General features: G+C 35.6%; 1 protein-coding gene across 2 annotated transcripts; it reads left to right on the top strand.

The window, feature by feature from the left end:
* Positions 1–1,977: 1,977 nt before the first annotated feature.
* LOC111018133 (malonyl-coenzyme:anthocyanin 5-O-glucoside-6'''-O-malonyltransferase) lies at positions 1,978–4,770 on the top strand. 2 transcript variants are annotated; one of them, XM_022294093.2, is made up of 3 exons: positions 1,978–2,518; positions 3,203–4,112; positions 4,205–4,770. In XM_022294093.2, exons 1-3 carry the CDS (start codon positions 2,075–2,077, stop codon positions 4,240–4,242), a joined length of 1,392 nt encoding a protein of 463 aa, XP_022149785.1. In that variant the 5' UTR covers positions 1,978–2,074; the 3' UTR covers positions 4,243–4,770. The 2 variants fall into 2 exon arrangements, with proteins under 2 accessions (XP_022149785.1, XP_022149784.1); XM_022294092.2 differs by having other exon boundaries at positions 4,190–4,770.
* Positions 4,771–13,641: the final 8,871 nt, after the last annotated feature.

Below are 13,641 nucleotides of genomic sequence, written 5' to 3'. Positions count from 1 at the left end.
TGATATAACTATGATTGACAGATATACTCCTGTGATATATGTGATATATGTTTCATATACATCTGATATGAAATTGATTTACTTCTGATATAACTATGATATATACCACTATAGGTGATATAGACTGATTGACTTCTGATATACTATTGATTTACTTATGATATAACTATGATTGCAGATATACTCCTGATATATATGTGATATATATTTGATATACATATGATATGAAATTGATTTACTTCTGATATAACTATGATATCTACTACTATAGGTGATATAAAACTGATTGACTTCTGATATACTATTGATTTACTTCTGATATAACTATGATTAACAGATATATTGTTGATAATATGTGATATATGTTTGATATACATATGATATGAAATTGATTTACTTCTGATATGACTATGATATCTACAAATTATTTCGAACATATTACCTCTAATATATGTTCTCTGATATACTACTAATATATGAAATAATTTTTTTTTCAGATAAAAGCAATGGTACAAACACGAAAAATGAAATAAAAAAACATCGTCGAAGATGTTGATGTCGTTCATCCCAAAAGACAACATAAACCAACGTCAAAAGTGTTGTCTATGGAAAAACGGAAAGTTTCAAAGATATTATATCCGAAGACACGACAATCACCAAGAACGAAGATTGATGTCCCAAGCTTTTACCTATAGATTATACAAGAATGAAACTTACGCTTTTCTAGACTGTTGGAACTTATGCTTCTGGAACTTATGCTTCTTCTTTTATAGAATTTTAAGAATGACATTGTTAGTCTACTTTTGGTTTATGCTACTGGTTCGTTTTGATGTTTAAACCTTTAAGTTTTTTGTTGAAGGACTTTGCTGCTGATTTGATGTTGATGTTGATACACAAGAATGATGTTTAAACCTTTTAAGAATGACATTGTTGCTGATTTCGTTTTGATCTTTAAAACTTTAAATAAAACTTAATTGTACTATTGATATATGTACGATGTATACTTGATATATCACTGATATATTATTGATATACAGAAAAACCCTAAGTTTCTATTTACCTCTAATTTCTAATTGATTTCTCATTCATAGTAATTTCGAAAATCACCATTGACGTTCACATTCGCGTTCCTTTCAAGTTTTCTTTCTCATTTTCAGTAAGTATCAAATTTTTCTCATTTTCCATGCATGTTAGTACCTACTGATTTCTAATTGATCATAAATACAAGACAAAGGGTTAAAGCAAGTAAAATAGTGATTTACTATTATACAACTGATATAGAACTGATTGACTTCTGATATACTATTGATTTACTTATGATATACTAATATTGTCAGATATACTCCTGATATATATGTGATATATGTTTGATATATAATAACGAAGCGATAATTGAAAAGGGCAATTTGGGAATACTGAAAATTTAAAATCAGGATTTTCAAAAAAATGCTATATCTGAAAATATAAAAAAGACATGCTATTTTGCTAAATATAGAAAACTTATATGCTGCCCATTACAAATCCTCAATGATTATTGTACCACGTGAGTACTGATTTGTCGTTTATGGTAGAATTATTGAAATGGGATGGCAATCATGGCATATTACATGCTAAAAATTATTTGAAAAGAAAGAATAATTTCTTCTCACTCATTTCTTGCCTTCGTCTCCCCTATAGTTAAAAACTCTAGTCTCTCATTTGATAAAACTATTTAGTTTTTACTTTTAAAAATTATGCTTTTTTCTGGTCACCATTTTGATTCGATTTATTTTCATCCTCCCTAAAAACACATTTAATCTTTTTAATGAAATATTAGAAACAAAAAACAAAAATTTGGAAATTTTTTATTTTTCGTTTTTAGTTTTTAAAAATTTAGCTTAAATTTGGAAAACAATTTCAAAAGCAGATGCTTTATAAATTTAATTTTAAAAAATAGAAAATAAAGAACAAAATCATCATGAAACGGAATAAAAGAGAGAGAATGGAAAAGTATTCTCCCTTTCCCTTTCATTAGAATAACTTAAAGAAAGTCCACTACTCCAACAAAGCTTTGGCAAAGGCAGAGTCCCATCCCATGGCAGAAAATCAAACATTGAAGATATTGGAAGTATGCAGAGTGGTTCCTCCGCCGGACTCGTATTCTTCTTCTCCGGCGACGCTCTCTCCGACGTTCTTCGACCTTTTATGGTTGAGATTTCCTCCGGTTCAACGTCTTTACTTTTACCAAATCTCACACAAATCTATCTTCTTCCAAACCATCGTTCCAAAGCTCAAATCTTCCCTTTCTCTTATTCTCCAACACTATGCCCCTCTCGCCGGAAACTTTATTTGGCCTCAACATTCTTACAAACCCACCATCCAAGCTGCCCCTGGCAACGGAGTTTTGTTCACCGTCGCCGAATCAGATGCCGATTTTTATCATCTCTCCAGCAACAACTTACGCGAAACCATAGAGTATGATCCGCTCTTACCTGAGTTTCCATCCTCCGATGATCAAACTGTAGTAATGACTTTGCAGGTAACTAAGGGCACAGCCATAAATTTTCATCACTCTGAGTTTATATGTGCCTATGTATATACTTATGTAATCTTTTCTTTTTATTTATTTCTTTTGTTTTAAAAAATTATAATTGTTTTCTCTCACAATTTAATGTTGATCTCTTTGGAACACATTTGAATGGTTAACCAAATTTAAATAAGAAATAAGCTTTTTTTTAAATTAAAGTCTCTTTTGATAACAAAGTTCATTTAAAATTTTTCATTTGTAAAGATTATGCTGTTTTTTCTTTATCTTTTTAATAATGTTTGTCACATTCTTTTTTTAATTAGAACATTTTTTAATCCTAGTCAAATTTAAAAAATCAAAAACACGTTTTAAAACACAACCATTTTTAGTTGTTCAATTTACCTTACATTTTCAATTATTTTTTAATTGAGAACAAAACAAACAAAACACATGAGTTGACATGGGTCCGTTTTACAGAATTATCAAATTAGTCATAATTTCGTTTGCTTCCATCAAAATTTAGCTTATATTTTGAAAACATTTTTTAAAATCTAAATAACAAGATAAAGGAATACATCGATTGAAGTAGAAGTAGTGATTGTAATTAAGAAAATAAAAAACAAAATAATCATCGAGATCTTAACATTTTAATTTAAGATTAACTCTCCCTCTTTCCTTCTTTGGTCTGTGGTGCAGGTGACTGTGTTTCAGACAGGAGGGTTTTGCATAGGAATCTCCACTCACCATGCTCTTCTCGACGGAAGAACTTCAACAGAATTCATGAAGTCATGGGCTCGTATGTGCAAACTTGACAGAACGTCCCCGTCGTCGTCGTCTCCAACAGCCGAGCTTACACCGTTCTATGATAGGACCATGATCAAGGATTCCAAAGGTCTTGAGGTCATATACTTGAACGCATGGTTAAATCTCAAAGGCCCGAACAACAGAAGCTTAATGATTTGGGATGCAAAAGCCCCACCAGAGTCAGTCCGAGCCACGTTCCAATTAACTCCCAAAAACCTCCAAAATCTTAAACGACTCTCAGCAATCACCAATTTCTCCACCTTCACGCTGACCACTGCATTAACCTGGATTTGTTTGGCCAAGGCTGAAGATTCTTCAAATTCCAAAATCTCTCTTGTGCTGAACGTGGATGCCAGGGCTCGCCTGGAGCCGCCGATGCCGGCTGGATATTTCGGGAATTGCATCGTTGGCCGCATTGTTGTTGCAGATAGAGAAAGTCTGGTCGGGGAAGATGGAGTCAGAATTGCAGCAGAAGCCATCAACGGAGCAACAAAGAACCTGCATTCCGCTGACACACTTTTGGACGGCGCCGAGCAATGTATTTCGTGGCTAGATACTATAAATACCGCGGGGGATAAGATGGTGGGAGTTGCTGGATCGCCGAGGTTTGAGGTCTACAGTGTTGATTTTGGTTGGGGAAAGCCAAGGAAGGTGGAAATGGCTTCCATTGACAAGACTGGAGCCATTTGTCTCTCAGACTCTCCTAACGGAGGAGTGGAGATTTGTTTGGTGCGGCAAAGAGATATAATGGAAAGATTCGCCACCCATTTCACCCAAGATCTTCAACGTCTCTCAATACAGAGTATGAAAAATATTTAAGCGCACTACTACTAATCCAATTCTATTTTGAAAAATAATTATATTTAATGTTTATTTTAGTCCCTCATGTAATAGATGTTTGCGATTATGGAGCGAAATCGATGTCAGAATGAATTACGATGAAGTATAATAGAGAAGGAACGAAAATAAGGGTGTTTGGGTGCTGTAGGACCATTAGGCCAAGAGCACGATGTCACGGCGCTATAGCGAAACAGCAAGGAAAAAAAAGAGGCGCACGCTGCTTTCTTATGACGAGGTGGTGTTTCCAGTGTCTAGAGGCTGTAGCAAAGGTGTTTAATAAATACACCTTTCAGTTAGGTTTCTTTATTTGTGGGTGCACATCAAAGTGGCTGCCATGAGCTATGTTGGTGCACTGGTTTCAGGGCGTGGCATCAGTCTTTTGGCAGAGATACAGATGTTCGGGTTGTAGTGCATCGTCGGCAACCAATTATGGTAGGTATTTAGTGATGTTTTTATTGTTGTATTTCCTAGAAATTTGGTACTTTTGTTGGGACATCTCCAGTGTTATATGTCCATTATGCAAAATCATATTAGAACTCGTTGTCACGGAAGATTAGACATAACTCATAGTTTGGTGAATCAGTATAAATTTGTTTGTGTGGTTTACTACACTTGTCCTATATCTCTTATTATTGTGGTTTATTGTATTTTGAAAACTGTGGAAGGAAAGAAAAATTTGGTAAGTAGTTTTCGCAACGAGATGGAATTATAAATTTAAAAGAAAAAATGGAACGGAAAAAAAAATAGAAAGATGGACTTTTCTTGAGAGGAATGAGGTAGTGAAAAAAGAGAAATAGAAAAAAAAAAATGAAATATTTAATTATTATCTTTTTATTTATTTAGTACAGTACACACATGTGGTAAACCATTCCAACTTTATTACTATGTTTAGGTTGACATCTATTTGGAGGGACGGATCCATGTTAGGATAAGGGACACATGCCCCTAGTGAATTTAGATAAAATATAATATTATGTGTGAATTATATGGGAATGACAAAGCTTTTAGAACGTTGGCAAGGTCCTTGCTTGGCACGCCCGATCATGCAAACTACAATTCCGTAATGTAATTATTTTGTATATTCCTCTACTTCCATAATGCAATTGTTTTTGTATATTCTTTTACTTTCGGTTTTTTTTTATTAAAAAACATTTTGAAGTTTATTAATTGTATTTAGAGCAAATAATTAAGAAATATTGAAATTTTAATTATTTAATGAATTAAAATTTCTAAACACTTCAAATTTAATATTTTTTTAATTGATATAGGGCATTTAATTATACTTTATTTTGAACAAACTAATGTCAAATTATGTATACTTATAGTCATAATTTTTTGTATTTATTTTACATTAATTTTAGTATTTATATTTGTTGACAGCGAATTTTGGAGAGGTCCATGTATCCCCGCATGAGTGTGTTCGTCGAGGAGCAAATGAGTATGCAACTAGGAAACTCGATGTTGGTGTGGTGTCCCATCTAATGTACTCCAAAACGCTCAAGTCAGTAATCGAAAGAGAATAGATAGGCGTAGACACCTTATGATTTCAGTGATAGATTTTTCACTTGGTATTGGTGTGAGTCCTTCCCTTTTATAAGTGTAGGTGGCCGATCAGGAAGGACGATGGTTATGGAGGTAGAGGCACGCCGAGTTGTACGAGGCTGATGGAGGGACGGACGCTCCCGACAAACAGTGGGTGGTGCCCCCCTCGTTAGGTCTCAGTGTGTTGCATAAAACCAAAACTAAAGGGATCGAATCCCACAGCAAAAGTGCATGAACACGTGTGCTTCGATTTTGTTTTGGTAATATAACAAAGAAAAGACGAAAGAATTCTAAAATGGAAGTAGTTAACATACCTTTGAGGACACTTCTGCAATGTAGACACCAATGGCACCAAAAAGTCTTCCTCACTATCATCTAGATGTTAAGAACTCGATTTGTGGAAACCGTCTTAAATTAAAAGGAATATTGAGAGATTGAGAGAGCCTTTTCTCGTTAGAGTTTTGAGAAACTCATTCAACTGATCAAACAAACGGGAGAACATCCATTTTATAACGAAGGAAGCGTGAGGTGGAACTCACCACTTCCCCACTTACCACCTCCCCACTTTCCACCATTAATGATGGGAAGTGGGAAAAGTCTCCACTACCTTTTTCCTTTTTGTTTCTCTTTTTTTCTTTAATTTAATTAAAAATTAATTAAATCAAATTTAATTAACTACAAAAATAATTATTAATTTAATTAAATTAAAGTTAATTTAATTTAACCAAATTTATATATCTCATTAATATAATTAAACTTAAATTAATCAATCATATTAGAATCAAATTCTAATATCCATCCTCTCATAATTTTGAATCCAATTAAAAATTAACTTTATATGATAATGTATCAACATCAATTAACTTTAATTCCTTTAAAATTTTTGAACAATTCAAAGTCTTTTCAAGATTAACTATCATTTAAGAGCTAGCAAGAGAACCTAATGGACATAAAGATCAGAATCTCCAACAATACGAGATTAATTTATTAAACTCATTAACCATATTAATCAATATTGGTTAACTATCGATCATTCCACTAAAGACCCACAGTTGCACTCTTCTCACTGTAGAATATTTTGCGTCCATAGAGTTTGACAATTAACGACAAGTTAATCCTTCACGAGTGTTCGTAACCACAGTTGGGTCAAATTACCGTTCTACCCACGTGTTACATCTTGGACCTTAAGTACCGCTAATCCTCTAATGAACAATCCGGTTATGGTCTGACCAATAACTGGAAGTCAAGTCCTGGAGTCAGCAGTTAAGAGAAAACTTATCTACTTACCTTAAAGTCGGGAATGAGTGAATTCCATCTTGTGTAGTTATATTCTCAGCTTCTCACTCGGTCTCGTCCCCAAAATGGTAGGAATATTGAGTTGGTGACTCGGGCCACTCTCAGCCATACAAACTCATTCAGGATTGAGATTGAGTTACCTGGTCATCTTATTGAAATATTAATCTATTAGCTAACGGTGTTACAACTAAAGATTAATTATTTCGCGGTCCGGTCTTATACAAACTCATTGTATAGGATACCCCCATTTGCATGTCTCCACACAAACGACTTGGATGAAGTCATTTGTAACTATTACAAAGTGGGCCGTATCCATAGTATTACCAATATAAGGTACCCAATCTTATCTATATACTATAGACCCTTTAGGTTACTACTGGAACATTATCCACCTGTATATCGAATATATACTGTATATATATACACTGTATATCAAATATATATGTCGTATATTAAATATATACTATATATCTGTAATATACTATTCCAATTACATGACATAATCTCAAATGTTAGTTTATTGGATTTGGGTTAATGCAATTCTAGATGAAACATCAATAACAACTTTATTTAATAATTTTTGTTTTATGTTTATAAACCACGAGTTTAGGGTCTATAACCCAACAAACTTCCACTTGAACTAAGCTCTAGTGGGGTGTACAAAAGCTCAAACCAGTGGGTGTTGTACAATACTATAAATTACACATACAATAAACTAGAGCATACACTACACCCTTTACAAGCCTCCCCCTTGCCCTAGACTATATTGTGCAAAGCTCGTAATCCTAGACTTTCTAGATGGCCCTCGAACACTTTAGGCTAAGAGCCTTTGTAAACGGATCAGCAATGTTATGCTCCAAAGCGATCTTCGTGACGATCACGTCTCCTCGTTGCACTATTTCTCGTATCAAGTGATACTTCCTCTCGATGTTCTTGCCTCTTTTGTGACTTCGGGGTTCTTTAGAATTTGCCACAGCATCACTGTTATCACGATAAAGTGTGATGGGTAAAGTCATGTTTGGAACAACTTCCAAATCAGTTAAGAACTTCCTAAGCCACAACACCTTTTTTGCAGCTTCACAAGCGGCAACATATACAGCGTCCATTGTGGAGTCTGCGATAAATATTTGTTTGATGCTTTGCCACAGTACAGCTCCTCCATTAAGAGTGAACACTGATCCCGAAGTTGACTTGCTTGAATCCTTATCACTTTGGAAGTCAGAGTTAGTGTATCCTTTATAGATCAAATCCTTAGTGCCATACACAAGCATATAGTTTCTCGTTCTCTTAAGATACTTAAGGATTCCATTAACGGTAATCCAATGATCATATTCTTGACTGGATTGATACCTGCTGACAATCCCTACTCTATAGCAAATGTTAGGCATGGTATACAACATGGCATACATTAGGCTACCCACTACTGAAGCATATGGAATGCATCTCTTAACCTAAACTTCTTGAGGTGTCTTATGACATTATTCCTTAGACAGAGGATTCCGTGTCTGAAAGGTAGTAAACCTTTTTTGGAATTCTGCATTGAATAGATGACTAGCATTTTGTCGATTTAAGTTGCTTCAGACAGGGTTAGCTTTTTGTTCTTTCGATTCCTTATAATTTGAATCCATATAACAAATTGAGCTTCTCCCAACTCTTTCATTTGGGATTCAGTTGCTAGACATTTCTTGATGTCTATTAGGAAACCTACATCATCCCACTGTAGCATCCAGATACAACACCAAGAAAGCTACAGTATTGTTGATGGCCTTCTAATTGTATACATAAGACTCGTCAACATTATGGTCAAAACCATAAGACTTGATTGCAGTATCAAATCTTATATTCCAAGATCGAGATGCTTGTTTTAATCCATAAATGGATCGTTTAAGCTTGCAAATCTTTTGCTTTTGACCTTGCTTAATGAATTCTTCTAGTTGAGACATATAAATACTATCTTAAAGAGTGACATTCAGAAAAGCAGTCTTGACATCCATTTGCTAGATTTCATAAACATAAAACTTGACAATGGACAAGAGTATTCTTATACATTTAGCATGGCAACCGTGAAGAAGGTTTCCTCATAGAGGTGTAACCCTTTGCCACAAGTCTAGCCTTACAGGTCTATACCTTTCCTTCAACGTCTCGTTTTCTAACGTTGATGTAACGCCTCGCATTACTTAGGTTAGATTTTATCTCGACTCTTGAGATTTTAACTCAAATTTATTTAAATTCACGTTAAAATATTTTACCTTGCTTTATTTATTTATTAAATTTGAAGTGTCCTTATTTTGTTTAACTCAAATAGTTGTGGTGTGTTCGGTTGGGCTCTCTTTTTGTTGAGCAATGAGTTAGGGAACTTAGAGATTTGTTTACTCTAACCTATGGGCCGATCCTTGGGTAAATTGGGCTTTTAGGGTTGGAACATATTGAGGAAAATCAAGAGAATTAAAAAAAAAGGGTAAAAGAAACCTAGCCACGTTTTTCCCCCGTCCTTCACGTGTTTGCCCCCTCAAGAAAACAATAAGGTCTCACCTCTTGTCCTGCCTCACGACCACCGTCGACGACCCCTCGTGGCAGCAGACTTCCGACGTTCTTCGACGGTTCCACTCGTGGCAGCAGCAGGTGCGGCAGTCCTCGTACGTGACAGTACCTGGTGCAGCAGACTTGCGGCTTTTGGGAGCGTTTTCCGGCGGCTCGACCTCTGAACAGTCAGCCCGACGTCCCTTGGTGGCCGGCAACCTTGGGTACAAGTTTTCCCATTGTGCACAACGATATAGGTACTAGTTGGCGTGTCTCCCTACCGTAGAAAATTCAAACAGCAGCTTTTATTAGAGTTATGCGACTACCCACGTCGGTTCAAAGCCCGGTGTACGCAATTCACGCCCCATCGAGTTACCCATGCCTGTAAAAAGTCGATTTTGGGGGTAACGAACCATTCAAAACACCTTAGAACTGATTTCGATGGCTGGAATTTCTGCTTTAATTGCTATTTTTGTCTCTTGATTGTGGCAGAAAATGCTTACCGCAAGTGTATGGGTCAAGTTTTAATAAAAGTGGTATGTAATTACCAATATCGTCCATAGGATTGAGTTTCTAGTCACTCAAGTACTACGAATATTAATGTCCAATATTATCTAGAGAAACAATTAGGAATTTCTTTTGACACACAAAAATAAAATAACAAAGCGAATAAAAAAAAGTAAAGAAAACTCTTATGGAGAACGGGTCTAGGGAAGTGATTTCACCAACTGAACTTACAAGCAGACAAATTAAACATGCGAAGATTGAATATGCAATTAATCTATAAGTCAAGAACTCCAGAATCATGAAAGTCTCTCCCGAGCACAATTAATTCTCCCACTTATTAAGAAACCAATATCCCTATCTAGTTTCATTAACAAGTAGGGCCTTAAGTCTTAGTCTTTTAACAACCTGTAAGGTAATTCTAAATCTCCCGATCTTAGAACTACCCAAGTCATGCATTCAGGTTCCAATCTAAACCACCTCTCCCGAGCGTAAGATTCAGATTTAGCAAAAATTAATCTGTGATCAAAAGATTAAAAGCATTAAGCAAATAAATGCACAAATAGATTAAAAACAAATCAATCAAGAGAAATGTTAATAAATCCAACGGCTACGTCAATCCCTAGAACAAGAAGATTAGCTACTCATGTTCACGAAAATACAACAAAATCCCACGAAGAATTTCATAATAAATCTATAAAAGATAAGGGAAAGGAGAAAACTAAAGCCGTAGTGTCGATTGACCGTCCCCGACTCAATCTCCACGATTACGAGCCTTCAAAAATCGTCTCCTCGCCCTTCTTGCCTCAAATCTCGAGCCAATCCTCTCCAAATTCCATTTCTCCCATGTGAGAGTCTCCCCCTTTCTCAGCGGCTGCACAACCCTATTTTTATAAAAAGTTGTCGCGGCAGGGTCATGGCGCTACACTATTAACAAAACGCGAAATTTAAACTTCGGAGCGCCGCGACCCTCTAGGCTAGCGTCGTGGCGCTATCTTCTCAGCTTTTTGGCTTCAAATCTTGTTGTTATTCCATCTTGGTCACTTTGATTCCGATTTTTCTCTCATTTTGACCCAAATAACTCTCGTTTCCTCCCGATACTTTATTCATGCAAAATATATCTTATGTGCTTAAATTTGTCATGAAGAAACGAAAACTAACAAATAATTTCAATATAAATCTCATGAAATGTAGCTCACAAAGTGTGCTATCATTGATGCCTCGGTCTTGAATCGACGCATGGTTTAGAAGCATAGCAGTGAGTAAGTAGCACCATGGTGTGGGTGTGCACGTTAATGGATGCTATTGCAATGGTTTTCTTGTACAACTTTAATATATTTGTGCATCTCATGTATGTAAAAAAATTGTAGGCCATGGTTTGAGAGCTCGTAGATCTTATTGATGGTTGCATTCATTCTGAAAGTTTGTTTTGAGGTTAAATGATGTGTTTTATTTTATATTACGTGCTGGAAAATTTGTTATGAAAGGTTGCGACATTCTTGATGTGTTTTATTTTTTCATGATATTATGTGCTGAAAATTAGTGTGTGATATGGTTGCACTCTCGTGACACGTTTCTTCATGATATAGGGTGCTTAAATTTATTTTTAGGATAGCTTTAGACACTCTCGTTGTGGCCGTGCATAGTAGAGAGTGAGGACAAATGTTGTATGGATTAGATGGGCTTTCTTGTTGTAGTTTTACTTGTAAGGGGATCCTGGATGACGAGAACTGTTACTCTTGTATTTCGTTACTCTTTCTTTTTATGGTGTAGAAAATGTTAGGATTTGGTTGTTGAGGTTTGTGACCATGAAATGCATGTTATCTCTTGGCGTGAACTATTATGTTTGGGGTACACTAGGATGGGAATATTCTGAACATTGTCAAGTATTGTGTCCTTGAATTGTAATGCATGGATGTCCTGTTGGATGGCTTGGTGTGGAACACTGTTGTGGTGGCTTGGTTGAGAAGTAGTACTTTAGTCTCGGTTGGGATAGGGAGTGAAAGGTGGAATTTGGTTATTATCACGTCACTACTGGGTGTCGAGGCTACAGGTACAAAAGGTCGGGGGACAGCATGATGAGTCTTTTGGTGATGATTGTTTGGTCCTGACGTTGTGGCGGTCAAGGACCAATGCACTGAGTAGTCATTGGGGTCTTGGGGATAAATGTCAAGGGCCGATACACAGTTCAAGACATCGGGAATAAATGGCAAGGTCGAACACCAAGCTTCTATAGAGGAGTGTCGGGCCCTTGGAGATAAATGGTAAGACCCGATGCGATTCGAAGAGCTAGACTTGGAGGACTAACATGACACTGGGTTAGAAGTTACAGTTCAAGGCCCTGGGGATAAATGGAAAGGTTGAACGCTAAGCTTCTGTAGAAGAGTGTCTGGGTCTTGGGGATAAATGCCAAGAACCGATATGGCTCGAATAGTTAATCTTGGAGGACTAACTTAGTGTGCTGGGAAGAAGCAGCTTGAAGGAGTTAGAGATCAGCGGGCCTTATGACCGGAGTGGCGTGAGTCTTGATATTTTGGGTGCTTGTGCGCTTGTGTTGATTTGAATGTTATGACCATCGATGCTTGATTTCTAGTTATCGTTTTTCTTTTATGATTGTTGTGGTTAGGATGCATGATGTTTGTGAATAGTTAGTGAGGGCTACTTACGATGTATTTTATGTACTCACCCCCCCCCCCCCCCTCCTACCTTAATTGTTTCAGGTGTAGATCGAATCCTAATTGTCATGAAATTTAAACATCAAGAAAAATGTAACAATGCCTATTTATAATTGTCACGAAAACTTTTATGATTATAGTTTTAACGGTCAATTTTAGCAGTTTGTGTTCAATATATATTTTGTCACAATTCGTGTTCAATAAAGGTTTATCATGTCAAGAAAAGTTTATATATGACAACTTCATGATTGTCACAAAATACATTTAATAACATAATTATAAAATGTAACAAACATATACATATACAAACTAAATATGATCAAATTTGTACATTATGATATTTTGTACAAATACTATACTATAACTATAATAAGAGAATGAAAAATATGTTTCATACTAACCTAACGAACTATATTCACATTACATCAACATCATACATGTCGAAACTATGCCGAAACTATGCCGAAACTGTTCCCTATACATTCTCCTTTCTCAAAATGTTGCTCCCACAAGCTACTCCTTCAACAAAATAAAACGAACAATTAAGAAAATATTAATCTTAACTCCCATATTTGCTTTCTAACTCCAACATAAATTATATTAGTGAAATAGGTAGTCACACAACTTCCCTAAAAATCATTATGATGAATCAATGATATAGATAAAAAGAACAACAACTGTATAGATATACAAATATGAAATGCTCATTACAACAAATATTAATCCTTGACAAATATCAAAAATCAACCCACAATATATAAATTTGGAGGGGTCATAAATCAAACAAACCAAAAGTAGAAACACTGAAAATCAACAAGCATTGGAAAGGGACCTTTAACTATCCCACCATTGTCAAGCCTAAAATTGAAGATATTAAAAAGAGATCAATACACCCATGAAACTTAAAATATAGTGCTACATGAATGATATAGGTATCTTTCAAGAGAAAACATC

Source organism: Momordica charantia (genome assembly GCF_013281855.1).
Source record: "Momordica charantia cultivar OHB3-1 chromosome 8 unlocalized genomic scaffold, Mcharantia_2.0 BLBB01000008.1, whole genome shotgun sequence".
NCBI classification, from domain to species: domain Eukaryota; kingdom Viridiplantae; phylum Streptophyta; class Magnoliopsida; order Cucurbitales; family Cucurbitaceae; genus Momordica; species Momordica charantia.
The sequence above is the reverse complement of the archived record's forward strand: the minus strand, read 5'-3'. Positions and strand labels throughout refer to the sequence as shown.

Bases quoted from the DNA above. Each gene is read 5' to 3' on its own strand.
- LOC111018133 (XM_022294092.2), top strand. From the start codon at position 2,075: ATGGCAGAAAATCAAACATTGAAGATATTGGAAGTATGCAGAGTGGTT. The intron at 2,519-3,202 runs GTAACTAAGGGC...TCTGTGGTGCAG, and splicing joins CTGTAGTAATGACTTTGCAG to GTGACTGTGTTTCAGACAGG. The intron at 4,113-4,189 runs GTATGAAAAATA...TGTTTATTTTAG, and splicing joins TCAACGTCTCTCAATACAGA to TCCCTCATGTAATAGATGTT.